The sequence below is a fragment of the Malania oleifera genome, chromosome 4, assembly GCF_029873635.1.
Source record: "Malania oleifera isolate guangnan ecotype guangnan chromosome 4, ASM2987363v1, whole genome shotgun sequence".
NCBI classification, from domain to species: domain Eukaryota; kingdom Viridiplantae; phylum Streptophyta; class Magnoliopsida; order Santalales; family Ximeniaceae; genus Malania; species Malania oleifera.
In genome coordinates this window covers 3,063,503-3,090,664 of record NC_080420.1, presented here as the reverse complement: position 1 = coordinate 3,090,664, position 27,162 = coordinate 3,063,503, and the positions used below count along the sequence as shown (strand labels likewise).

General features: G+C 36.2%; 2 protein-coding genes across 2 annotated transcripts in view; one reads left to right on the top strand and one right to left on the bottom strand.

Annotated features, from left to right (window-relative positions):
* Nucleotides 1–20,148, top strand: part of LOC131152853 (E3 ubiquitin-protein ligase UPL5) — a 46,917-nt gene extending 26,769 nt beyond the window's left edge. Inside the window, exon 3 of the mRNA XM_058104758.1 lies at nt 19,527–20,148. Within this exon, the coding sequence (XP_057960741.1) occupies nt 19,527–19,790 (264 nt within the window). The 3' untranslated portion in view covers nt 19,791–20,148. The remainder of the gene's footprint in view (nt 1–19,526) is intronic.
* Nucleotides 20,149–21,988: 1,840 nt separating this feature from the next.
* On the bottom strand, nt 21,989–24,175 carry LOC131152852 (major latex allergen Hev b 5-like). Its single transcript, XM_058104757.1, has 2 exons — nt 23,927–24,175; nt 21,989–23,052 (listed from the first exon to the last, which is right to left on the bottom strand). The coding sequence occupies exons 1-2, from the start codon at nt 23,939–23,941 to the stop codon at nt 22,564–22,566; spliced, it is 504 nt and encodes a 167-aa protein (XP_057960740.1). The 5' UTR covers nt 23,942–24,175; the 3' UTR covers nt 21,989–22,563.
* Between the last annotated feature and the right edge of the window lie 2,987 nt (nt 24,176–27,162).

Here is a 27,162-nt window from a genome sequence, read left to right as displayed (position 1 = left end):
CCCATATTTAGAAACAATAATATCCCACCAAAGGTGATCTTTCTCCTTCATGAACCTCCATAACCACTTCCCGTGTAGGGCTTTATTGAAAGTGAGGAGGGATTTCAACCACAAACCTCCCAAACAAATGGGTTGCTTGACCACTCCCCATCTAACAAGGTTATATTTAAATTCCTACCCTAAGCTTTCCCAAAGAAATTTTCTTTGAACTCCCTCCAATTTCCTAGTGACGGACGCCGATAAGGGAAGGAGAGACATGAAGTTTAATTGGGAGATTCGTCAAAGTGCGCCTGATAAGAGTGAGTTTGCTTCCTTTTGATAAGAAATTTATTTTCTATGCTGTCAATCTCCTTTCAAACTTGTCAATAATAGGGTCCTAGACTTCTTTATCTTTGAATTTGGCTTCAAAGGGGAGACTGACTGACCAAGATAATTAATGGGAAAGGATCCTATCCTGCTACTCAAAAGACTCAAAATGAAAGTTCCTCCCGTGTTCTTTCTAATTGGAATAAGCTCACTTTTAGGCATGAGATGGCCTCAAAACCCTAACGAAATGCATTGGAAGTTAAAGATACGAAGTGGGTATCTTCACAAAAATTAATAGTATCATATGCAAAAGGAAGATAGGAAATTTCTGTGATCTTTCCATTTCTGCCCAACTTGAGAGCTCTAAAGATCCCTTCTTTAGTATCATTAGCATAAGACTAAGAACTTCCATGACCAAAATAAACGGAAAAGGGGACGAGGGATCTCCTTGTCTCAAGCCGTTTGAGGAGCGAAATAAATTAGAAGGGCAGCTATTTATGAGCACTGAGAAGCTTGGGGTTTGATGCATTGAGCAATCCAACAACACCATAGCCCCCCAAAGCCCATTTTCCTGAGGAGATAAATAAGGAAGATCTTGTTGACATGATCGAATGCTTTCTCCATATCTAGTTTGTGCACTATTCTCTTTTTTCCCTCCTTCAGATAGGCATTCATCACCTCATTAGCAATAAAGGCAGCATCCATAATCTGTCTTCTGGGCACAAAAGCATGCTGATAATGACCAATGACTTTCGTTATTGCTTTTTTGAACCTCTTAGTTGGTACTTTGGCAATGATTTTATAAATGCTTCCCACCAAGCTAATGGGGTGAAAATCCTTGATGCTAGCAGTCCCAACTTTCTTTGGAACAAGAGTGACAAAAGTGGTATTTATGTAACTGACAAAATTTCCTGATTTATGAAACTCCTCAAACACGTTTAACAATTCGTGCTTGAGGAGGCTCTAGTTAGCTTGAAAGAGTCAAGGAGAAACCATCTAGTCTAGGCACTTTATCCCCATTGCAATTTTTAATAGCTTGGAGGACTTTTACTTCTTCAAAGGGTCCCTCAAGCCCCATGCCTTTGATTCAACAAAGAGGTCTTTATAAAAATCACAAATACCTTTCTTAAAATCCTCTTCCATAGTTAAGGTGATTTTCCCAATATCATTGTTGGATTAGGTGTTACTTCTATAGTGAGTTCTGATGAAAGACTTTTGTATTACAGTCCCCCCTCTTTGGGCCAAAAAGCTCTGGATTTCTGCCTCCAAGATATACTTCAAGATTAGTAACCTCGTTCATTTCCTTCTTAAGCATAGCTCTTTTGGCTCTCTATTCATCATCAAGACCTTGAATTATTTCATGCTCATCAATCTCCTTTGATGCCATTAAGGATAATAATCTTCTTTGTTTGGACACTCCAAAAGGTGTTTTTGTTCCATATCTTTAGCTTTTCATTTATTCCTTTCAACTTTGAGACAAGCACAAAACTAGCCTTCCCGTGACCAAAGTAGAAGACCACCAAGTTTTCATTAACTCCCTAAAACCATCATGTTTTAACCATATATTTTCGAAGCGAAAGGGGGTTGGCCCCCATTTAACTCCCCTGGTGTCAAGGGAGATGGGGAAATGATATGAGATGGGCCAAGGAAGTAGATTCAAAATCACGCGAGGAAAATGAAGTTTCAATTCAATCGAAATTAGGAACTTATCGATCCTTGAAAAGGATGGCAGCTCCCTAGAGTTGGACCAAATGAAGTTGCCACCAATGAGAGGGAGATCAGTAAGAGCATTCACATAGATAAATTCAAGGAATTCTCTTATGCTACTGGTCTCAAGGCCAATCCATCATCATGATACACAATTGTATTGAAGTCGCCTCCAATAATCCAATGAGCATCCTGTGTACTAATCTCAAAGGGCTGATTCCAAAAAAAAAGACCTAGGGGGTCCTTCACCTAGCCCGTACACCCCTATGGAAATCCATTGAAAGTTATCATTCGTGCTTTTGAACAAACAAAAGACTGAGAAGGTGTTCTTAGAGTGGTCCAAAACTTCTACAACACTAGGCTTCGATAAGACTAGTATCCCCCTTGAGGTACCTCTTGCTCCAAGGGATATCCAATCAAATGAATCTCGCCCCACAGGTCATTGATCAAGAGCTGCTCCATCATCTCCACCTTAGTTTCTTACAACCACACCTCATCATCCCTTTGATCCTTTGGAAAGGACTTGATTACGCTCCTCTTAGATTTGTTGTTGAGACCCCTCACGTTCCAGATTTTGATTTTTTCTAACATGATTTAACACAAAGGCTTTGACTATTGCATGCCTCTTCCATTTCTGAGCATCCTCATGTTTTTCCATAGTTCATTGTACACTCCAAGTGCTTTAACTTCCTATTGGTATCCAATTTTTTGATACTGTCCGCAAATTTTCTATTATTGCTTCCCATTTCTTCTCCTCTTTCATTCAATATCCTTAAACAACCATAAGGCTCTATCTTCAAATCCTTTGAAGGACACGCCTATGATTTTGCTTACCGATTTCAACTTCCGAAGAACCCAAACAAATACTTGACTCTTGAAGTGAGCATTGTTCGAGTCCAAGTCATTCAAAGTTCCAAAATTGGGCCTATCAGTTAAATCATCAAAGTTGGGATTGGCGCCCAAAGTGTTAAAGCCAGTACTAGGGGCTGGTACAAGGGGGGATAGTCTTCTAGTACCATTTGGAGACTTAGGGGTTTCCTGCTCCAAAGTCGTTTCCTCTTGAGTTGCAACTGCCTATGAGGGGAGGTCTTGTAGGGGGACAACCTTCCTAAAGTGGACTAACCTTTTGGCAACTTCAGAAGGACCTTTGTGTAGCTTAAAGGGTAAAAAAGAGTTGGGTTTGGACCTTGAGTAGTCGAGTGAGATTTCAAGGCCGAAAAGATCCTGTATCCGTAGCGCTGAGGCCCAAGTTAAGGCCCACACTGACATCCTCAAATGAGACGAAGGCTTTGGGACTGCCTTTATCAAGCTTATGGAAATCCAAAGAGTCACCTGCATCTCTGCTCTTCTCCCTCACAACACTCGCGAAGGATCACGTGCGCTTACTTGTCTTCCCCACCCGCTTACTTGTCTTCCCCACCACCTATGGCTTGCGTGTCAAGCCACCATTTAGTAAAAGACTTAAAGGCTTGCCACAATGAGGGCAAAGCACAATGGAGTTGATCTATTTTGAATTGGGTTCAAATCCATTTTGGGGGGGGGGGGGTTGTCAACTTCTTCTCCACTTGTTGAACGACTAAATATGTTAAGCCTTTCTTTGTAGGAGAAAAGTATAGCGGCCTAGCGTGGTTATCAAGGAGGAGATCCTCATCCATCCCTTGGATTCAAAACTTTCTGGAAATGCTAGGGTTCTCCAATCACCACTATTGGTCTCCATTAGAGCAAGCAGTTCCCAAAATTTTTTGAGTTCAACTTTGAAGTGAGTGTTCTATCTTTGTTCCTTGATCGACGAAACCAAGAATTTTCCCAAGGTGCGGATTTTTCCAAAGCCCAAAATTTTTCCCAAAATTCATGAAACCATATGGATTCACCATCTCTAGGAAGATGGGGATCCTTCTTCTCTTGCGATATTTTGTGGCTCTAAGTAAATTATAACTTCCCCCTTCTAAGGCCATTCAACCACCATAGTGCGCTTCCCATCCCTTGTCATGTCAAGACAAATAGCAAACAGCATGGTTTGAAATCGCGGTCATGGGTAACGTTGCGTAACAGTCGTGGGTGTTGCGGGACATGGAAGACGCGGGTGTTACGTAATGGATAGTGGGCGTAATGGTTGTGAATTTTTTTTACACATGCACAACCATGCCAAAATAAAAAAAAAAAAACCATTAATACATGATTTTTAGTGAATTTTGACAGCTTTCATTCAACCTACAATGCTTTATAATAGGCATTATGATTTATATATTAATTTTAGTGCGTTGTTTACAAAAAAAAAGAAGTATTTTTTTTTTTATAGTTTGCATTATTTTAATGGGTAAAAAGATGTAGAAATGTAATTAAAATGAAGAATTAATTAATTAAAGACATAAAGTTACTAAAAATGAGTTAATACTCAATATGCACATACATACATACAACAACAACAACAAAACCAAGCCTTAGTCCCACTAAGTGGGGTCGGCTATATGAATCCTTTTCTGCCAATTTATGCGATCATGGACAATTTCTTTTGATAGATTCAGCGATATTAAATCCTTATTCACTATCTCCTCTCAAGTTATTTTAGGTCTACCCCTACCCCTTTTATTGTCCCCTACAGTAACTAAGTCACTCTTCCTCACAGGTGCACTATAAAGCCTACGTTGCAAGTGTCCATACCATCTGAGTCATCCTTCCCTTATCTTATCTTCTATAGGAGTTACACCTAACTTACCACGAATATGTTCATTCCTTAATTTATCTTTCAATGTTATACCACTCTTCCATCTAAGCATTCTCATCTCGGCAACTTTTACTTTTTGGATATTATGTTTCTTCGTTGCCCAACATTCCGATCCATATAACATAGCTGGTCTTATAGCTGTCCTATAAAACTTCCCTTTCAATTTTAAGGGTATTCTACGATCACATAGCACACTTGAAGCACTTCTCCATTTGACCCAACCTGCTTTAACTCTATGCATTACATCATCTTCAATTTCTCCTTCAACTTGCATAGGTATTGAAATCTATTAGTGCTATTTATTTCATCATCATCAATTTTAACTTTGTCTCCAATATTCCTCCTATCATTACTAAAATTACATTTCATATATTATGTTTTATTTCTACTTATCCTAAAGCCTCTAGATTCCAAAGCTTCTCTCCATAATTCTAACTCAGCCTCTACTCTGTCCCTAGTTTCATCAATTAATACAATATCATCTGCAAGCAACATACACTATGGAACCTCCTTTTGAATACTCTTAGTCAATTGGTCCATCACTAAAGCAAAAAGATACGGATTCAAAGCAGATCCTTGATGTACACCTATGACAATTGGAAATTCTCTAGTTTCTCCATTTATAGTTCTTACACTAGTCATTACTCCATTGTACATATCCTTAATGACATCGGTATACCTACAACATACATCCTTTTTTTTCTAAAACCCACCATAGAACTTCCCTAGGTATCCTATCATATGTTTTCTCAAGGTCAATAAATATCATATGCAAGTCTCTCTTCTTTTTCCTAAATTTTTCCAATTAATCTTCTTAAAAGATAAATAGCTTCTGTGGTAGATCTCTCCAGCATAAAACTAAATTGATTTTCTGAGATCTTCGTTTCTAACCTTAATCTTTGTTCAACTACCATTTCCCATAGTTTCATCTATGACTCATAAGTTTAATTCCACGATAGTAATTACAATTTTGAATATCTCCTTTATTTTTTATAGGTATTGAAGTGTTTTTCCTCCATTCATCTGGCATTTTCTTAGTTTTTACAATTGTATTAAATAAATTAGTTAACCATATAATTCCGTTATCACCCAAGCATTTCCAAACTTCAATTGGGATGTTATCTGGTCCCATAGCTTTCCCATTATTCATCTTTTTTAGTGCCAACTTAACTTAGTTAACTCTAATTTTGCGAATAAATCTTATATTTTTAGTCTTTTCCTCATTTGACAATTCTAAATTTAAGCCTTCTATTTGGTTTTCGTTAAACAACTTAATAAAGTAACTTCGCCATTTTTCTTTAATATCTTCGTCCTTAACCAATACAATATCATCCTCACTTTTTATACATTTTACATTTCCTAAGTCGTTGCTCTTCCTTTCTCTAGCTTTAGCAAGTTGAAATACATCTCTTTCCCCTTCTTTTGTACCTAATTTATCATACAAACTATTAAATGATCTATATTTAGCTTCACTAACGGCCCTTTTTGCATCTTTTCTTGCCTCCTTATATTTTTCAAAGTTATCTTTGTTTCTATATTTTTGCCACGTTTTATACTAAATTCTTTTTGTCTTTATTTTTATACATCCTTATCCCACCACCAACTCTCTTTGCTATTCGAGAATCTTCCCCTTGATTCACCTAAAATCTCTTTTGCTATCTTTTTAATAGAGCTAGCTAATCTATTCCAAAGAGTATTTGTATCTATCCCATCCTCTAAGGTCGAATCCCCATCTTTGATCATTTTATTTTTAAATTTTATTATATTTTCTCCTTTTAGGTTTCATCATCTAGTTCTCCTACACTGGTATATTTTATCCTTTTTCTTCCATTTTTTAATGTATATATATCTAACATTAAGACTCTATGTTGTGTGGTTAGGCTTTCACCTGGAATAACTTTACAATCCTTGCATGATAAACGATCTACCCTCCTAGTTAAAAAAAAATCTATTTGACTTCTATTTTGTCCACTTTTAAAGGTTACTAAGTGTTCTCTCTTCTTAAAGCAAGTATTCATTATACTAAAATCATATGACATAGTAAAGTCTAAGATCATCTCCCCCAACTCATTTTTGTCTCCATATCCATATCCTCTATGTATTCTCTCATAATTTTTATTATCTCTTCCAACGTATTCATTCAGATCTCCTCCTATAAATATTTTCTCAGTCCCTTGTATGCATTGTATAATACTATCCATATCTTCCCAAAATTGTCTCTTAAGATTTTCTGCTAAGCCAACTTGAGGAGCATAAGCACTAATGATATTTATGATCTCGTCCTAATACCATCTTGATTTTTATAATTCTATCCCTTACTCTAGTTACATCCACAACGTTATCTTTTAAGTTTTTGTCTATAATAATGCCTACTCCATTCTTTTGTTTTTCTTTTCCAGTGTACCAAAGTTTAAATCCTGATTTATTGATTTCTCTAGCTTTCTCTCCCATCAACTTAGTTTCTTGAAGGCAAATTATATTAATTCTTCTTTAATCATTATATCCACAATTTCCATGCCTTTACCTGTGAGTGTCCCTATATTCCAAGTTGCTAATCTAATCCTAGTTTCCTGAACTAATGTTTTTACCTGCCCACGTCCAGAATGATGCAGGAACCCTCGCATATTTGACATCGTACCCAATTGCCGACACGGCGCGTCGCTTCGGGACGATGACCTAGCCCACCCTCGCCCACATTTCGCTACACCCGGGTGGTTCAAGTGCAACGCGTCGCTTATAGGGGACGACCCAACAAATATTCAGTAAAGATTCATATCATAGTGATCTGACAAATTTTACGTTGGTTGTTAGCTACCTAACGCAACCCTCCTCCTTAACCTGGACTTGGGACCGGTTGTGTGTGAATAAATTAGGAAATTAAGTGCATCATAGGTGGAGTTAAAATATATGCACATACATGAATTTGAAAAATGATTGGTATCAAATATCAATAAATAGTTGAATACATGAACACAATATTACAAATTTATAACATAACACATGTCACCACCAAAAAGAATGACGTGGAGGGTCTTCATAATTTGCATCTATATTTTGAGATTGGGATTAAGAATTATCTCCCCACCCTTGTGGAAATATATAGCTGAATAAACTCAAGTTTACGTTACTTCGTTGTTGCTCCTAAAAATGTACCGGTGGTGAAAGCCAACTAATATAGGAGGTGCATAATCTCCTCCTTTGGGTAGTGTGTAGAAGAATACTCACTATGAGATGATGGATATGCTAGATGAGATCCATATGATTGTGATGGTGAATCATCTAAACCAAAGTTGCCAAAACTACGAACCACACCATTTAAATCTTCAGCAAAATCACGATCTCGGTGTTGGTGACTTCTTCTACTTTGTGCACTATGACTTTCACTAGGGTCACCACTAGTAGCACTCCTTCTCCTGGGTTGTGAAGATTGGTACCCTGGAGGAATACCCAAGTCATAATTTTCGAGTATATCAAGTAGTCCATAACGACTATGAGGATATGTTTCCCCTACGAATGATGTCCTTGTATCATACCCATAATCATATTCTGCACCGCTACCACCATCACCCCCAGCCCCAGTCCCTACATCACTAGGTCCACTACCACCATCATCGTCACTTGGTGGGCTCAAACCAAGATTATCATCACTTTGTGTATGTTCAAACTTGAACTTGAATTGTGCACATTTATTTGTGGTTGATCATCTCCTTGTGCAGAACCATTGACCTTTTAATCTAATCAATTTGAGTTGTCCTGATTGTCGAGTAATGATGCCTCTCTCTCTCCAGTAACCATGGACTCAAAGGATCATTTTCTTCAAAATTATAGTTCAAATTAATAGGGTTAAAGCTATCTTCAATGTCCTGTTGGCTTTTTCTCATTGTATGTCTCAACTTTAACCTCATGTTGTAATGCACGAAAACAAGTTTTTGTAGTCTCATGTACTTTAGTCTATTTCTTGTTTTCATATGGATGAGGTTAAATGTGCTCCAATTACAATTCAAAGCTGACGTGGTTTGGCTAAGAATTCTGATTGCTATTTTTTGTAGCTCAGGAGCACATATATCATAATGAATCTACCATTCAGCTACATAAATGATAGAAGAAAAACACACGTCAATATATTGTATGTTTGAAAAGTCAAATTTGAACATAAAAATGATAAAATAGATCCATTCATCCATTATTTAGCCACATTTACCAAGATTTATTTGTTTCACTACCCTTTGAGCTAGTGGAGTGCCAAAATGTCTCCTACCTATCTTGATATAGCAACAACTAAAAAAGTGAAGATGGTGAAGTATAATTAATTAATTAGATATATATTATAGAAAGTATGACAAAATGCTAAAATAATTCATTATTCAATAGAGACCCAATACTTATTTGATTAATAGCCCAAATTTGAGTGTCTATATCAGGCACCAGCTTGGTTATCACTTTTTTAACTCCATCCATAACTTCTCAAGCAATTTCAGAAAGGGGTGGGGCACCGTACAGAAATTGGGGGTTCAATAAATATCCTAAAATTAAATTTAAAAATATTCTAATCAATTATAGTGTATTAATGTTGTAACATTTAATGCAATTACACATGATTTTAAAGTTGAAATAATAAAAAATTGTATTTTATTTACACTTATTAGCTGCATGTAAGTTTTGATGCAATTGAAAACTACTTCAATGATCAATAATTTTCCAATAATCTTTGTAGAATCGGCAGTCTTTCTGAATTGCCAACTTTGCCCTATCAATTGCCTCATATATGAAACCCATAGTTGGTTTTCATCACCATCAATCAATTTAAGAACTTTCACTATGGGTTTTTGTACTTCAATTATATTGGAGGCCTTTGCCAAAACTATTTCCCTAAGATAATCTTCTTCGCATCATATGCTAAGCCAGATTTTGCCATCTGAAACCTTGAGTTTTTCCAAGCATCAGATGTGAACATTTCCCTTGATGCATGTTTATGCAATTGTCTCCTAGGCAATAATGTTGGTGGATAATCGAGTTATGGCGGGACGAAGCAATTCTCTATTATTTGTGAATTTTTTCATGAAATTCACTGTCCACGTTTGGTTGTAAACAAAAAAAAATAATTATTTTAGCATTTTCTAAGACCTTTACATTACTTTTTTTACTAATGTCTTCAAGAGTAAGGTCTATGCAATGAGTTGCACACGCTGTCCAGTAGAGATTGGGTCTCTTTTGCATTAATAATTTTCCTCCCGCCTTCATTGCAGCTTCATTATCGGTTGCTACTTAGACAACATTTTCCTCTCTAATTTCTTCAACCACCTCATCCATTGATCTGAAATGAAATTATAGATTTAACAATTACTACTAGTTAATTAAAAATATGCAATTCATCAAGTGGCTCAAGTTAATTAAAATTAGAAATTACCTAAAATAATATTCAGTTGTTCGGCTCGGCACATCAGAGGCATCAACTGACTTGTGAAAAACAATGTCTTTATTGGAGTAAACTAAAAAGTTTATTATGTGTTTTTCTTGTGGGCGCTAACCAACCATCACACATAATGGTTACACCTCTCTTCTTTCAAATGGCAGCAAAAGAAGATATATAAGTTTTCATTTCCTGATACTCTTGCTCTAAATATATTTCAGAGACCTCATAGGGTGATGGACCCTTTGCCCCCTTTCCAACCTCTGCAGCGACATCAAGTATCGACTACATAAATGGAGAGTCAGCTACGTTCGCTGGAATTCGATTATAAATTAGGAATTTGCCCACTGCTTTTCCTAGTTTACTCGTTAAACCTTTCATAATTTTGGTATTTATTTTTGGTTGCTTGGCACTCCTACTTCTTTTTGAAGTAGGATCTATCGCTCTTAATCTAGCTTCAGGGGCATTAGGGTTAATCCATTTTTGTCCACTGCCTCCAGCTTCTTGAACACTTTGTGACTGAGCTCTACCAAAACCACCGGCACTGCCACTACTAGAGTCACCACCCTGTTCATAACAAATCTCATTGTTTCCTCATCTAAATTTTCTTTGTCGCTCAAAATTTCAATTTCTCCTCTAATTTGAGCTTTTACTTCATCTTGCCTTTTTTGTTTGTCTTTATTCTTCTCTGCATATTGTTGTAGATGTTTCATCATTTCTTCTCTCACTTGCGTGGTTACATTTAGACATGAAGACACCTAACCTTTTTTGTGTGCCAAGTGTTGTTTCAATCGTGTAATTCATCCTCTAATTGTCTTTTTGCATAATTTACATAAGATAACATGTCTACTACCTTCCACTGGAGTAGCAAAATGCCAACCAATGTTTTCACTAGGTAGCTCTTCAGTTCCTTTTTTATCACGTGGCATCTTGGTGCTTGATTAGATGATTTCTACACAAGTAAAAAAAGAAAAAGTTATCATCCTTATACAATAAATTAAGAATAAAATGGTACATAATTAATTAATTAGTTAATTACATAATAATATTACATAAATGATGGATTAAATTTAAACTTTAAGTTGCTAACTATTAAAAATTTTAGTTGATTTATACATATATAATACAATAATTTATATTACAATTTACAATTTAACAAAATAAATATGGAATTGTAAATCTTACAATTTAATTATTTAAATGGTAGTGTACTTGAGTCACTTAAGAATTGAGACTTGACTAATTGTGTAGAAATTATAATTTATTATAAATTGTGGATCTAATATTAATTATTAATTGTCAAGGTATTACAAAAATAAATATGTAGAATATTAGTTAATAATTTTTTACTAAATCTGTACTCTAAGTTTCTAAGTTCTAACTCTCCAAGTAACTCTATAAATTTTATATTTTAATAATTTTATACTAATTTTTAATTTTAATTAATAAATTCTACTTATGCATTCATTTACAAATTTACATACTAATTAAATAATAAATATAAAGTATAAACTGAAATTATAAAACAAACTAAATTGTTAATTTATAATAAATTAGTAATTTACAATTATACTAACCAAAAACCAATGAAGTAGAACTGTAGAAGAGCTGAAGAGTGAAGAAACAAACATACCCACTACTGAGTCCTGACGGAAGTTGTGAGAGAGCTGCAACCTGCAAGCCTCCAAAATTTGGAGGAATTGAAGGCTTCAAAGCTTATTTTTGGAGCTGTGAGGCTGCGAATGGAGGCGACCTGCAGAGCACAGCTCCTTCAAGTGACAAATTGAAGGTTGGAAGCTGATTTTTGGGTTCTTATGCTGGACGAAGGAGACGAATGACAAAAGGGAAAAATCGAGCACTTTCACGATGAACTGCTAGTCAGCAGACCTACGATGGTTGGGAACTGTGAAGAACCCCTTCAAGGCAAAAATCGAAGCTGATTTTGGGGATTTTGAAGCTTTAGATAAGTAGATTGAAGCTGTACAAAGGAGACGAAGAGTGAAAGAGTGAACTCAGCTTGCGGAGCACAACAAATCGAAGGCTTCGAAGCTGCTTTTCGGTTCTTTGGAGGCTTTAAATGAGGAGATCTAAGCTAGACGATGGAGAAACACACAAAATGGAGCTGATTCGAGGAGATAAGGAAGGTGCGCATGCAGTAGTGTAAGGGGCTGTCGGCCGTAACATGACGTAATGGACGTTACGTGCTGTAACGTTAGTGTAATGGCCGTTATTATGTGAATTTTCTGCTCACCGCTAATGCGGCCTGTAATGGTATTGGAGACCTAATTTTACATCACGTAACGGCCGTTATTTAATACCATTGCAAATGGAGAACCAAGCTAGAGAAGCTTGGGAACCAAGAGAAAACTTGCTAATCTAAGTAAAGGAGAAGCTTGGCCACCAGTCATAGAGCAACCATTGGAAAGCAAGCGAGCATTAAAAAGAAAAAAACAGAGAGAAAAGTCGAAGTGGAAGGCCTAGAATGAGACAAATGACAGTGAAGTGGTTTGCTCTAACTAGGGCTTGTGGAAGGAAGATAATTGCTCGAGCATGACGGGAGTTGAGGTCGAAAGGGTTAGGTTGAGGAAATAGTCAGAGAAATAGGCATAGAGCATGACGAACAACACTTAAGAGGACTGCTCGACCTAGGGCTTGTGGCAAGAGGATAAGGAGAGGGCTACTCGAGTGTCAAGTGAGAGGGAAGTCTACGTCAAATGGGTTCTACAGTTCAAGACGAAACATGAATAGAGAACCTTCATTGTTGACGGCAATTGGCGATGCCAAAGGGAAGCAGCGAGGGTAGTCGGTGAGGGTGTTCAACTTCGAGTAGCATCGTGAGAGATCCTTTGTTCCATTGCAAGACTTTGAGAGAGAAGGGGCTTCGAAAATGAGCCTGCTTCAAAAACAAACCTGCTCCAGAACCATCTCCTCTTGAAAACAAACCTCCTAAAGAATTATAGAACTGCCACACATTTTTCTAATTATCTAACATTTGTATTTGGAACTTGGAAAAAATATTTTTAGTTGTTTCCAAGTTATGTATGTCAATGTTTTTAAAAGGCGCAATCAAGGCTTGCCTACTTGTAAATCATACCAAATTGGTTATAAAATACCCTACTCTTAAAAGGTGAACACCTTTTTGAGGTATATTCTGTGTTCCAAAGACAAGCCTCGTACCCCTTTTTGATGAGGCGTATGCCTCACGAATCCCCTTCTTTTCAACTACATAATCTAACATTAATTGCTTTAATAGGATGATTTACAAGGAAAAGTTTTAGTGTTACTTTATCATTTGAAACCATTGGATTGTGCACTTTATTTATTTTATTTTTATGTATTACAGGCTGAACTTAGACATGTGCACTCTCTCCATATTTTTATTTTCCATTTTTTATTTTATTTTATTATTTTAACGATGTTATTTGAAATTTTGAACCATGAAAACTCTTTTTATTGTTCTTTGATCAAGCTTAAGTTTGTAAGTTGAGAATGACCAACAAAAATGAGTGATTTTCAAGCCCAATTTTGTGGCTTTTTTAATAAACAAGCTGAGCCTAAATATGAATGGGCTTGGCTTATTTTGGCTCTTGAGCAGCTCGATTTGGGCTTGTTTAATAGGTTTGAATTAGAATCATTTATGTGCTAATTTTATAAGGTCGAATTAGGCTTGATAGACTGTAGCGAACTTAAAAGTAAGGACTCTTTGCGCATATGATTATTTAGATCAAACTCCATAACTTGAATTTAGTGATAGGGTTAATGCTCTAAGCTAATAGGCTAGTTTTATGAGGCAAAAAGTCTCTAAGCAGGCATTAGTAAGAGCCCCTTTTCACCTTTTTGCTTAACAAAACCTCGTCTTAAAATGAAAGGTTCCAAAGGAACTAAACCATTAGTGGGCATTTCGATAGCTCGACTTGATAAGGGTTCATGAGCTCGTTCATTTGCATAATAAACAAGTTTGAGTAAGTATATTAAAACTCAGCCTAAGCTTGGCTAGAGCTTGGCCTCTCTTGAAAATTTAATGAACAAGCTTTAGCATGGCAAAGCTCAGCTTCGCTCAACTCGTTTAAAGCCTTACTTGTGCCGTCTCTTTTTAAAATATTTTTCCATATAAATGTTGGACAATAGGAAACAAGGTGGCAATAATTATTTAGAAAATTAGAAATGAAAAGTGAAAATTGTGGTAGGCCAACACCAGCATGCCTTTGTGGTAAGTACGCTATTTGTGGATGCAATCCTTATTGCTGATAAGTTGTCGATGCCTATAGAAAGGATGGGAAGAATGGGCTGGTTTGCAAGCTTGACATGGAGGAGGCCTTTGATCAATTGAATTGGGGTTTTTTTCGTCATATTCTTAGGGAAATGGCCTCTGGGGAGTTGTGGTGTAGGTGGATCCATCAATGCTTTCAACTCCATCCTTCTCAGTGCTCTATTAGAAGTTTTTTCCTCTACTAGAGGTTTGAGGCAAGGGGATCCCCTCCCTGTTATCTTCTATCTTGGTTATGGAAGTTTTAAAATTTATTTGTGAAAAATCTTTTGAAGGCGGCCTCTCAAAGGCTTAGCATGGGAATGAATGGGAGGGAAATGGAAGTCTCTCACCTCATATTTGCAGATGATACCATTATTTTCTATGAAAATGATCCTCACCACATCTGATAATCTTAGGTGCGTACTCCTTGGATTTAAAGCAGTCTTCTGGTTGAAGGTGAACTTGGGAAAATGTGATCCTATTTGGGGACTTATTGAGGGGCCTTTCCTTGCAGGACTCTAAGGAATTGGGATGCAAACTGATGGCCCCATCCAATTACATACTTTGCTCTTCCTCTTTGTGCAAAATTCAAAGACAATGGTGTTTTGGATCCAATCATAGAAAGATTTGAAGGGAAGCTAGGCGGTTGAAAAGGAATTACTTGTCTAAAAGGGGGAATACTTATCCTTGTAAAGAGCACTCTTTCCAATCTCCTGGTCTATTATATGTCCCTCTTTCCTGTCCTTTGCTCAATTGCTAAAAGGCTAGAAGGAAGTCATAGGTGATTCCTTTGGGGGAGTTCAGGGGAGGAGTTCAGTTATCATCTGTAAGGTGGGCAGTTGTTGAACAACTTCTAATATTTGGAGGTTTAGGCTAAAATCCCTATCTACTTCAAATAAAGCTACCTTGGGAAATGACTTCGGAGATTCAAAAAGGAGAAAGGTAGTAGTTGGAGGAAGTAATTGCTTTATAATATGGTTTTCTGCATAATGATTGGACCACTATAGTCAAGAGAGGACCTTATGGTGTTGGAGTATGGAAATTCATCAAAAAAGGTTGGGAGGATTTTCCCCCTTGCATCAGCTTCTGCACAAGGAATGGGGTAATATTTTCTTCTAGCATTACATATGGTGTACTTGATCTGCCCTTAGTACCAAAATCCCTTCTGCTTTCAATTTCTTGTGACAAGGACACCCTCATTGGTAATGACCTCTGAAATTTTGACCAAGGGAATATTTGGAGCATTACTTTGACTAGGAATGCTTTAGATTGAGAACTAGTTCAACTTACTGATATTTTTGACTGCTTACACAGAATGCACTGCCACAACACCACAAACAATCCAAAGTGGACCTAGGAAAGTGGTGGCATGTTCATGGTCAGATCCTTCTATAGGAAACTCACTCCCCCGCAGGAACTTCTGGTAACTTTCCTTGGAAACCATCTGGAAAAACAGAAGCCTCCACTAAAGTTCCTTTCCATGGGAAGCAGCTCTTCGGAAAATTCTTACCATGGACAATCTTCAAAAAGGGGGCTACCCCTGGTCAAAGGTGCTTCTTGTTCTTAGGAAGTTTGGAATCCATTGATCACTTTCTTTTGCGCTGTTCCGCGACCACAGCCCTATGGGACCTGGCCATCTCTTAAATTATACATGAGTGGACTATTTCTAGAACAGTAGAGGGAGAGTTACGGGCATGGACGAGGATCCGTGCTAGTATGGAGAGGATGAAAGCCTTGCCCCTCATTCCCATTGCCTTCTTTTGGTTGGTGTGGAGGGAAAAAATATGAAATTTTCGAAGGATTGGCAACATGCCCGTGTGTTTTTAAAGGCTGCTGGATCTCTACTATTACTGTATGGCTTAGTTGTTTGCCTTCTGTTGACTCATTTGCAATTCTTGATTTTTTTGACACCCTGCAGAGCAGGGAAGGGTTTCATGTTTGTACACGGGTGGCACCCCCTTGATGCTCTCTAAATGAATCTCTTCTCTTTGATTTTTTTTTTTTTAAAAAAAAAAACCTCAATTTGTTTAGTAGAAAATATTGCCATAGATAGGGTGAAATAGCAACATAGGTGAATATTCAACACCTTGAGCAGAATTGACATTGAGGGGGAGGTTCTGGTTGAGAAAGAGGTCATTAAGAAGGGCATTTGTGATTTCTGTAAGAACCTCTATGCAGAACCTAAAAGTTGGAGACCAAGCTCCAGGACTTGATGGCTTGACTCTAGCTTTCTTTTGAAGGAATTGGGACCTCCTCAAGTTGGGCCTTGCAGGTTTTTTTATGAATCCAATGAAAAGGTAGATTTGTTAGCAGCCTTAACTTTTGTTTGCTTGACTCCTAAGAAAGCAGGGGGCCTTAAACATCAAAGATTTCCAGTTTATCCGCTTGGTGGGAAGTATTTACAAAATCTTATTTAAGGCGCTTGCCTCAAGACTGAAGAAAATGATCCTGGAAGTCATTGTACAGCATTAATACGCTTTGCTAGTAGGTAGACAATTTTTGGTTGCTGCCCTCGTGATCTCTGAAGTTGTGTATGCCTTCCTCCTCCAAGGCAAGAAAGTGGTGGGTGGTTTGCAAACTGGATGTGGAAAATTCCTTTTAACATTTTTATTTGGGATTTTCTCTGCATCCTCAGGGAACTGTGTTTGGTGATCTTTGCTGTTAATGGAGTTATCAATATATTACCACTCTTCAACAATTTTAGTTCTCATTAATGACTTTTTAAAACTTGCAGAAAGTTGAGTCGGGGAGAACTGTCCATTGTGGTGATGGAATTGTTGAGCCTTCTGCTGCAAAAAGCTATCAATGTTGAGTCTACTGGAAGTCTTTTCTATAGGTCTTACATTGGGAAGAATGGTAGAGAAAATAAAGTCTTCCTCTTCTCTCTGTTGATGGCACCGTTATTTTTACGGGGCAGATCTCCAGAAAATCCTTAATTGTAGGTGTATTCTCCTTTGCTTTGAATCAGTGTTGAAGCTGAAAGTCAACTTGGTAAATTGTGAAATTATTCCAATGGGAGACAACATTGAGAGGACTATACTTTCAGGCATCTTGGGCTGCAAACTAGAATCTTTGCCTCTTAACATATCTTGGTCTCCCTCTTGGAGCTAAATTTAAAGGTAAAGGGAGTTTTGGATGCTATCGTTGAGAGGTTTGAAAAAAAGCTTGTTGGATGGAAAAGGAATTACCTACCGAAAGGAGGTAGACTTCTGAATATCAAAAGTACTCACTTAAATGGGTGTACTTCAAATCCCTCTTCCCCGTTCCTTGCTTAATAGCCAAAAGATACAGAAAAGGTTTCTTTTGGGAAACACAGGAGAGGAGTTCAAATACAATCTTGTCCTGTCGAGGAACCAATGCAAAATGAGGTGGAGGATTGTTTGCATATAGCTCTTAGTGGTCATATTGAAGATTCAAAAATTAGAGATTTTGTTTTAAATTAGTAAATCTGGATATTTTAGAACTTTAGTGAATTTAGGTTCATATTTTGTGTGTTTTAAGCATTGTTTCTAAAATTGTTGCACAACTGTTATAACAACTGCTATCTTGCAGTATTAGTGGCTTCCAATACTATTATTGAGCGATATCTCGGAGGTCATCTGGCACAACCATATGAGCGGATATGGCCTGTTACAATACTATTACAGCCATTATGGACTGCTGTGTGCCATTACAGGCTGTTACATTATCAAATTTATTGTGAATGACTAAAATAGGTTTGAGTCTTTTTTTTTTTTGCATTTTTTCATGTTTTTCCTTTATTGAAACTTGGAAACTCAGTTTTAATTTTTATTTCAGTCAGTAATTTTTTAGAAATCATTTTTGGATGATATTTTGTTTGTATTCCTTTAATAACTAGCATTCTAATAAACCTAACTTTTCTTCATTAAAATTGCATATTTGCATATTTTTTATCAGCAAAGAGAAATATAATAGCAAAACATCAACCACTCTCTAAGTGTTGCAAACATCAAGGATTACATAATGATCATTAACTGTTTTCCCACTGAGCCAGCTGGTGACAGCAGCAAAGCAGCAATCCATTAGTCTTTGCAAGTTTGAAGTAGTTGAATCTTTGTCGGCTCTTTTCTTTCTTTCCGAGCACACCAAAAAGATGGTGCAATGGATAAGGTTCAAAGCCTTTGCTTCTCCTTGCTGGCTCTGATGCCTTTCCAAGCCCAAATCTCCCTTCTAATTGAATTTGCCATAACCCACTGCTATCCAGTCAAGGAGAGCCAAATTCCCCAAGTTCCTTGTCCAAGAGCAGTGGAGAAGAATGTGGTTGACTGATTTTATATCAGCCATACAAAGAAAACACCTAATTGTGACTATAAGCCCACCTTTCTGCAGATTGTCAAGGGTTAAAATACAAATAGGGTTGGGTTATCCTTGTGTTTTGAACTTTGTAACGTTAGATAACAGATATTATTTTTTGCACCAAGCAACACCTGGCATTCACTTTTTCTTTTTGCCATTTTTCTTTTGTTATGGGCTTGTTTTGTGCTGAACGCTACTTCTAATCCTCTAGTCATGTTTTTTGTCCGCATTTTGTTGCAAAATTTGAATGAATCCTTTTGTTGCCTTCTGTCTTTATATATATTCAAAATGATTATTTGTTTATTGCACCTTAAAATTGATTATGCTGTGAGAGGGAACCATTTTGTACTTGCTATTTTTCTGTAATGAAATAGGAATGACTGTTGTGTTTCTACCCCATGAGCTTCTGAATGAAGTTATTGGGATGATTGAGACTTATAAGTTCTCTTAAGTACGACCCTTCTACCACGGGTAAAAAGGAATAGAAAGAAGGCATCAATATCAGTACCTGATGTGAGGTTGTGGTTTCCCTTGGTTGTCTCACTCTGTGTCCATGGTAGGTGCATGGGTGCCGATGAAAGTGATTTTGCTGTGAGAAGCAAAGACCTTTTAGGGAACCACAACCTCAATTAAACAGAGGGAGAAAGAAAGAGACAAGCCCCCCGAGCTGCCTTTTGGCAAGATGGGTGTATGATCTAAATCAATATCAAAATGCCAAAAGGAAATTTTGTGTGTTTGAATTGGGCTAATTGCCAACCAGACAGCTGTGATCATGATGGCGTATTGCTATAACTCTCTCCTAAATGTTGCAGATTGTAGGCAAAATGACTACAGAGCAGAAAAAGGTTCTTCTCTTCTTTTGGACCTCTGTCAAGTATCTACCAGTAGACGGTTTCCGTGGTCTGGCTTCCAGGCTTTACATATACAAGTCTACAGAGTCCTATGATCGCTTGCCTTCCTCTCACACATGCTTCTACCGTCTGTGTTTCCCGCCATACCCATCCAAGGCTGTGATGCGGGATCGCCTTCGCATCATCACCCAAGAGCACGTTGGATGCAGCTTTGGTACCTGGTGAACTTGGGACGAAGGATGGGTTTTTGACTGCACATAAAGATTGTACTCAAGCTTTGTACAGATTATAGGATAATCTTATCGATCTGTTTATTAATAGCTTTTAATATTAAGGTATTGAAAAGTTCCCATGTCTCTATGAATGTTGTAGTCCCATGCCTCCCCCTTTGTTCTTTTTTATTTTTACCCTTTTTTTCCCCAACTGTTTATATAGATATAGGATAAATAAGAAGTTTGAGGGGGATAAGGAAGAAACTTTTCCTGCTTTAATGGACTTTTCCCTTTGGGGGATAAAGCTGTTGCATTTAGTAAATTTCTCGAAGCACATGATGAGAGTTATTTATATAATTTGATTCTCTCTCTCTCTCTCTCTCTCTCTCTCTCTCTCTCTCTCTCAATGAGACCTAACATGATCTTTCTAAAGACATTTTAGTTTTTGGTTTGTGTATATTTTTTGCTCCCTTGCCTGCGTGATGCTCTGTTTCCTGCGGAGGATTGGTGTAAATAAAATCTTACATGCCATTATCACGTGCAGTTGTACAATTGGCTTCATTTTTTTGAAGAATTATAAAATTGTCACATGCGTTTTTTAGTTTTTTTAAAATAATATTTTATAAAAAAGTTGCTATGGATTTTAAGATTTGAGTTTGTATGGATTTGGAAAAAAATGTAATATAAAATTAAATCAATTTTTATTCAAATTTACATAAAATTCAGGGCTTAAAAAGTCAAATAACTGTACATGTAGTTCTAAGCTTTAGCCAGTGTTCAAATTATATATGTTGGTGGAAGATGCTGATGTGATAATACTTCCAAAATGTTGTGAGTCGCAATTACTCTTCTAGTTGTGTGGATGGTAATCTATGTGATTTGCAATTAATATTGTGTAAGGGTGTATTTTCCTTGCCTTAAGATGTTACTTTGGTGAAAATGAATTGATTATCATATAAGATTATATTAGTTTGATTATGTCATAGCTGGTATTATTCTAGTTAGGCTATTGCAAAATTTCACCACCAATGTTATAGACACAACTTATTCATGTTAACTGTCTTAGAATAACAAATGTTATTCCATTCTTATTTTATTTTATGAACTAAACACAGAGTTCATCTTTTGAAATTCGCCTCTCTGGTGAAATTTAATTTGGTGCTTTGTATTCCACCTCTATTCAAGCTAGTTTGGTTTCAAAATCTTTACAAATGATACGATATGTTTTGATAAGATCCATTCTCTATTTTCAAAGTGTCGTAAGGGATAGAATCTAATAGGCTATAAAAGGGGGCTCCTCGCCCATTTATACGAGCTAGGACTAGCTTAATTTTCCCTCCAATCCAACTCAAGTTAAGAAGCTCTATAGGTATGAAAATAAAAAAGAGAAAAAACTCTACTCATGTGTTAATTGCCATTAAGCTAACTCTAGTCTCCAAAGTTATTTTTCCTTTTAAAAAAAAGGTACTCCACTCCTTTTGTACTCTTTTCATTCTGCAATGAATAATGAATGTTTTTTCTTATGATATTACACTTGTCCTTTAGAATTATTGTAAAAATATATATATATATATATATATATATATATATATATATATAATATAATAGTTCGAAGATCATATAGAAACTAACCAATCATTTAGTAAACATCAAAGAAGTATTACAGTCATTCTTGAACATTACCTAATAAGCTAAACTTTTAAGTAATTGGTTTTATAACTATTTCTTGACCTAGAGTTTAATCCTCATTGCTCCCATTTTTTCTAATTAAAATTAAAAATATGAGTATTTAGTTAATTCTTAATACTTTTATGAAAATTGTTTCAAATATGAAATATAATAAATCATTTTACATATTCTTTATCTAATCTATTATATTTCAATATTTCATCTCATATTATTATATAAAACTAATTGCGAGAGAAGAGTAGATCTGATTACTTCATAGATTCTATCCAACCATGGCACAAGCAACATTTCAAAGGAAATTTTGCAATCTCTTTTTGAGTCCAAACAATCATATTTTCTTTTTTATTTTCCTATTGACAATTTTAAGAATCAAATCTCTATTTTCCCTGTGTTTATAATGACTTGACATGAGCATCTTGTATTATATTATTGGAAGCAAAAGTCATAATCCACTTCACTAAATTATAAATTATGGATGAGAGAGAGAGAGAGAGATTCCCACAAAAATGTACTAGAAACATAGAAAAGAAAATAGTACTTATTATAATACTTATTACCAAAACAAGGCTACAATATAATAGTACTCATTATTCAAACCCTAGAGGCAGACCTCTTCTCATCACACCATACCAAACTCATCGACCCTTTGGCACCAACGTCCATATCCCAACGTGACACAGCCTGCTTCCTCTGCATTCCACCCTGGCACAACGAATGCGCGCCACGCGGCAAGTATGCTGACGTGGACCCAATGGGGCCTACTATTTAACCTAGCTCCAAAAGTCCAAAACCCCTTTCAAAGCCTTAATTACCTTCATCACAGCCATAGACTAAAAAATAAATATAAAGCTTAAACGACCAACTTTCACATGCAATCTAATTAAATTTAAAGGACCCCTTCTCACTACCCCTAGCTTCTCCCTTCATCCTCTTGACAAAGATTTTGATTCACAATTCAAATCTACAATTAAAATGTACAACTACGTACGTGCGAGATTTATAATATTAATATAATATTATAAAACGCGCTTGGCAGTGATTGTACAAGATAATTGTAAAAGAAAATTGTGTACAAGAACGCCCCGCTCGTAATTCCTCTACTCAGTATTAACGACTTCAACTGTGACCTCTGTGTTGGCTTCCTCATTTCCTTCAGCCGGTTTCTCTTCCGTAGCGGCCGGTGCCTCCTCGGCAGGAGGAGCAGCCTCCTCGGCTGCAGGAGCGGCCGGTGGCTCCGCAGCCTCAGCGGTGGTCTTGGTTTCGGTCTCCTCCTGAGGAGCAACAGGCTTTTCAGGTTTGGCCACTGGAGTGCTATCTTCTGTTTTTTCCACTGCTGGCTCCTCTGCAGCCTCAACCTTGGTGGCCTCCTCCTTTACCTCCTTGGTCTCAACCTCGGCGGGGGCTGCCTCGGGTTCTTTGGCAGCAGGTGCATCTTCCACGACGGCTTCGGCTGCCGCTGGCACTTGCTCCGGTTCCGGGGACTCTGGGGCGGCCGGTGCTGCAACCTCTTCTACTGGTGTTTGCTCTTCAGTCTTCTTCACTTCCTCAGATGGGATCTCAGCAACCGGGACTGGTGTTGCTTCAACCTGCAAACTCACAATCAGTGCCAACTATGAATATATATCATGGGAATAAGGAAAAGGGTCAGCATCGTGGGTCGTGACCGTTACGGGCCCAACCGATCGACGCTTGCTGCTCTCTTTCATTTCCCGTGTGCTACATGGATGGTGATGGTTGCCTACTTGCCCGTGATGTATAGCATCACTCTTGAAATAATGGGCATAAACAACTTTGAACATGTGCTGAGGTTTTTTTTTTTTCGATTTTTTTGGTTTTCGAACATGGATGAATCCAGTAGTAGGGCTAATAGTTGATCATCATGATGAGATCTTAGTTAAAGTTGTTGAACAATTGATGATCAACCACTTGAGCAAGAGCTCTCTATTGTAGCTAGCTAGATTTGCAGGTGATCAGTACTGGTAGAAGTACTCATAAGCATAAATATTTTAATTATATATTTTCCAATATTTCAGTTATCTCCTTGCCTTATTCTAAACATCCAAGCTTATACAATAATATATCATGCTTTTTTTATTAAAAATAATACTGAAAAAATGAATTAATAATAATTACACAGCCACCTGCACCTTAAGAGGGTAGATCATCACATTCATCTTATCTATATATATATATATATATATATATATATATACATAAATTAAGCAGAAAGATAGATCTTCAGAAAAAAAAAAAAAAAAAAACACAGATGGGTTTTTAGTTAATGGGCTAGACCATTAGATCACCATGGAAAGGAGAGCTTGAATGCATCAAATTGATCTAGCACCATGATGAACCCAAAAGAAGAAGAAGAAGAAGAAAAGAATGATCTAGCAAAGGAATTAGATAAACCAGACACCATATATACACAAAGCAAAGAGCAGTAGCTAGATGATGAATTACCTCAACAGTGGCCATTGCAGACTAATAAAGCAAATTAAGGGAAAGTGCAGAGATGAAATTGAATAAAGATTTGAAAGAATAGAAGAAGAATTGGAGAGCTGGTAGCAGAGAGAGAGAGAGAGAGAGAGAAAGGGAGGGAGGTAGTGCGGATGTGAGTGAGGTGAAGAGAAAAGATGAGAGGGAGAGCTATAAATAGAGATGAAAATTGCTTAGAAAAAATAACATATCATGCGATATTAATTAATTTCCACACATCCCATGTCATGTATGAGTGTGTGTGTGTGTGTGTTACAGTCACCACTGACAGGACACCAGGGTGGATCCATGCGTGTCTAGTTGTAAATGTTTCTTCTCTCTTTTTTAGTTATGATTATTATAAAAGTGGCTTTGTTTTTTTTTTTAAATATTATCATTTTTTATTTATTTTGTTTTATATATATATATAAATAAACACATGATGAGGACGTTTCCCATACCAGCCATCATCTTTCTTTAGTGGGTTTCTCTGTGTCTTGGCAGCCACCTGTGTGATTCACCATCATGCATTCACGTTATAACTAGCCCCATCACCACCTTTGAAACCCTAAAAATAAAAAAATATAAAAAGAACGACCTCATTTATATATATAATTAAAAAAATTTACTAAGAGACATAAAATTTCTATCAATCAGTCACAAAATGTCACTTGAGTAGATGGAACTTATTGATCATGATCGAAATATATTCCCGAAGGTTTCAAAAATATCACCCACTTACCTTGAAATTTGTCAAAAACATGCACATCTCTTCTTACTTTTTATTTGTAAAAAGATCAGTATTTTGACAGAATGTTTGCATCTTTTTGGTAAATTCAAGAGAGGTTTATGAAAATTTTAAACCTTCGGAAGAGGTTTTTAGAATTTTTAAAACCTTATGCGAGGTTAATGTCTTTTTGTTCAAAGGTCAGCATCTTTTGCCCTTATTTTTATTATTGAAGATTTTGAAAATAGAAATTATATTGAGGGAAGAAAGAAAGAAAGAAATAAATATAGGGTGGTATATATAATTTTCTTTTTATATTTTTAGGATTATTTTGTTTGAATCTTATTTTTCCATTTCAGCTTAAAGTCATTTTTAAGGCCACTTTTTTTTGGAATTTTTTATTAATTTTTTATTAATTAAACAACATATATAGAATAAACAAATCAAAAAATAGTTTCAATATCATCAATGGGGCTAGCTAGGATTCAAAAATGACAATTATGGAGGGAAAAAGCCTAATGGAATATCACCTGTGATAGTAAAACAAGGAGCACCTTTAATTTACTATTGTGGTCAAAACCTTCTTCATCAATTTTAATAATAATAATTAAAAAAAAAAGAATCCAAAAAAAAAAAGAAGAAGAGATTGGTTGCCTTTTTTCTTTTCCATTTAAAAAATAAATAAATTTCCCCCATTTTCACAATAAAACTCCACTCCTCCTAAACTCCTTATTTTTTTTTCTCCAAAAAATAACTATATATTTATTTTAATTGTTGTATTCTTACTGATTTTTTTTTCTTTTCTATTTAAAAAAAAATAAATTTCCTCCTTGCATGTGTTTAAATGTCTGTTTTTCAAATGCTAAACATGTGATAAATTACTGATCCTATATTTATTAATATTAGACATATAAAGAGGGGAACTCATTTTCAATATGTTTAATATTTAGGAAAGAGGCACACGAACACGTGGAGGGGGAGGTTTCTTATATAATTTCTCAAAGAACATTTATATATAAACACATTTTTATAAATTAATTATTAAAAAAAATCAAACTCATTAATAAAAGGGTAAAACAAACTAACATTCATTGAGATTTGGTAAAAAGATAAAGACCTTCACTAAGATTTCAAGAATACCCCAGACGTCCTCTAGGGTTTCAAAAATACTATAAACCTATCTTGAGGTCTGTCAAAATGATACAAATCTCCAATGAAAAACTTTTTTTTGACAAAATAGTAGGTGAGATTTGTGTCTTTTTTACAAACCTCAAAGACACAACTTTCAAGCAAGGTTTTTGAAAATTTTAAAGTGTTAAGAGAGATTTTTAAAATTTTTAAAAATAAAAGAAAGGTTATTATCTTTCTGTAAAACCTAAAGAGATGTTATTGTTTTTTGTCCTTAATAAAATCTTCTTTAATATAATGTAATATGAAGTATAAAATAAGAACAATTACTAATCAATAAAGAAGTTCTTGCTATTAATTTCTACTATTAATTATGGAAAAATTATATTTATAGTCTAGGCTTGTTTTTTTTTTTCCTTTATTATTCTCAAAACATCATTTTTCTTAGGTAAGATTAAAACTAAAAAATAATTAATTAACTAGTAAACCAATATTCTTTAGAAAAGTACTCATAATTATTTAAAAAATCACTATATTCTTATTTTTTTTTCAAAAAATCTCTTTTTTTCTTTTGTATATATATATTTTAAGAAAAAAAAAAAAGGAGACGAGGGGGAAGGCAACAAAGGGGGGGTGGGGCCGGGGGCCGTAGGCCGGTGGGCACTGGTGGCCCACATGGGCTGCCTGCTATGATGACTGACATCTCATCCATCTCCCAATTCCTCAGAACGCTGACGTGGCACCGGGACCTTCTCTCTTCGGATTCACCCTTATTGGACCGTCCCCTCTCTGCCCTAAGCCAAGATGCTTTCCAGGTGGTACACTCGTGACTCCCGGGCCCACCCTCCCGCCGTCCGACTTGCCATGCTGGATCACCGTCACCCGCCAGGTCATGTCCCATCCCCTTGCTATTTCCCAAACTACCCCTTTCTTACATCCCATATTACAAACAGACCACTGTACCAAGTCGAGTCGAACCAGACGAAACAACGTATAAATAGTATTGGTTTATAAATTTTGTGATTTATATTTAAATTTTTATACAAATTTTGGTATTATTTTATATTTTAAATTTTTTTTTACACTTTCGCACTGTAATCGTACTCTAAAATAGTTGGGAGGGCATTTTGGTCATAATAAATAGGGAGGAGAGATCCGAGGGCATGTTGGTTGTGGAATTTAATAAAAAAATAATAATAATAATAATAAAATTGTGGATCTCGATGCAAAATATAAACTCAAGAAATGGGAGATGACTCTCTCTCTCTCTCTCTCTCTCTCTCTCTCTCTCTCTCTCTCTCTCTCTCCTGTCGTTGTGATGGGGAGAAGCCTCTTATTTTGTACACCGTGCCGTGTCCTCTTTCTC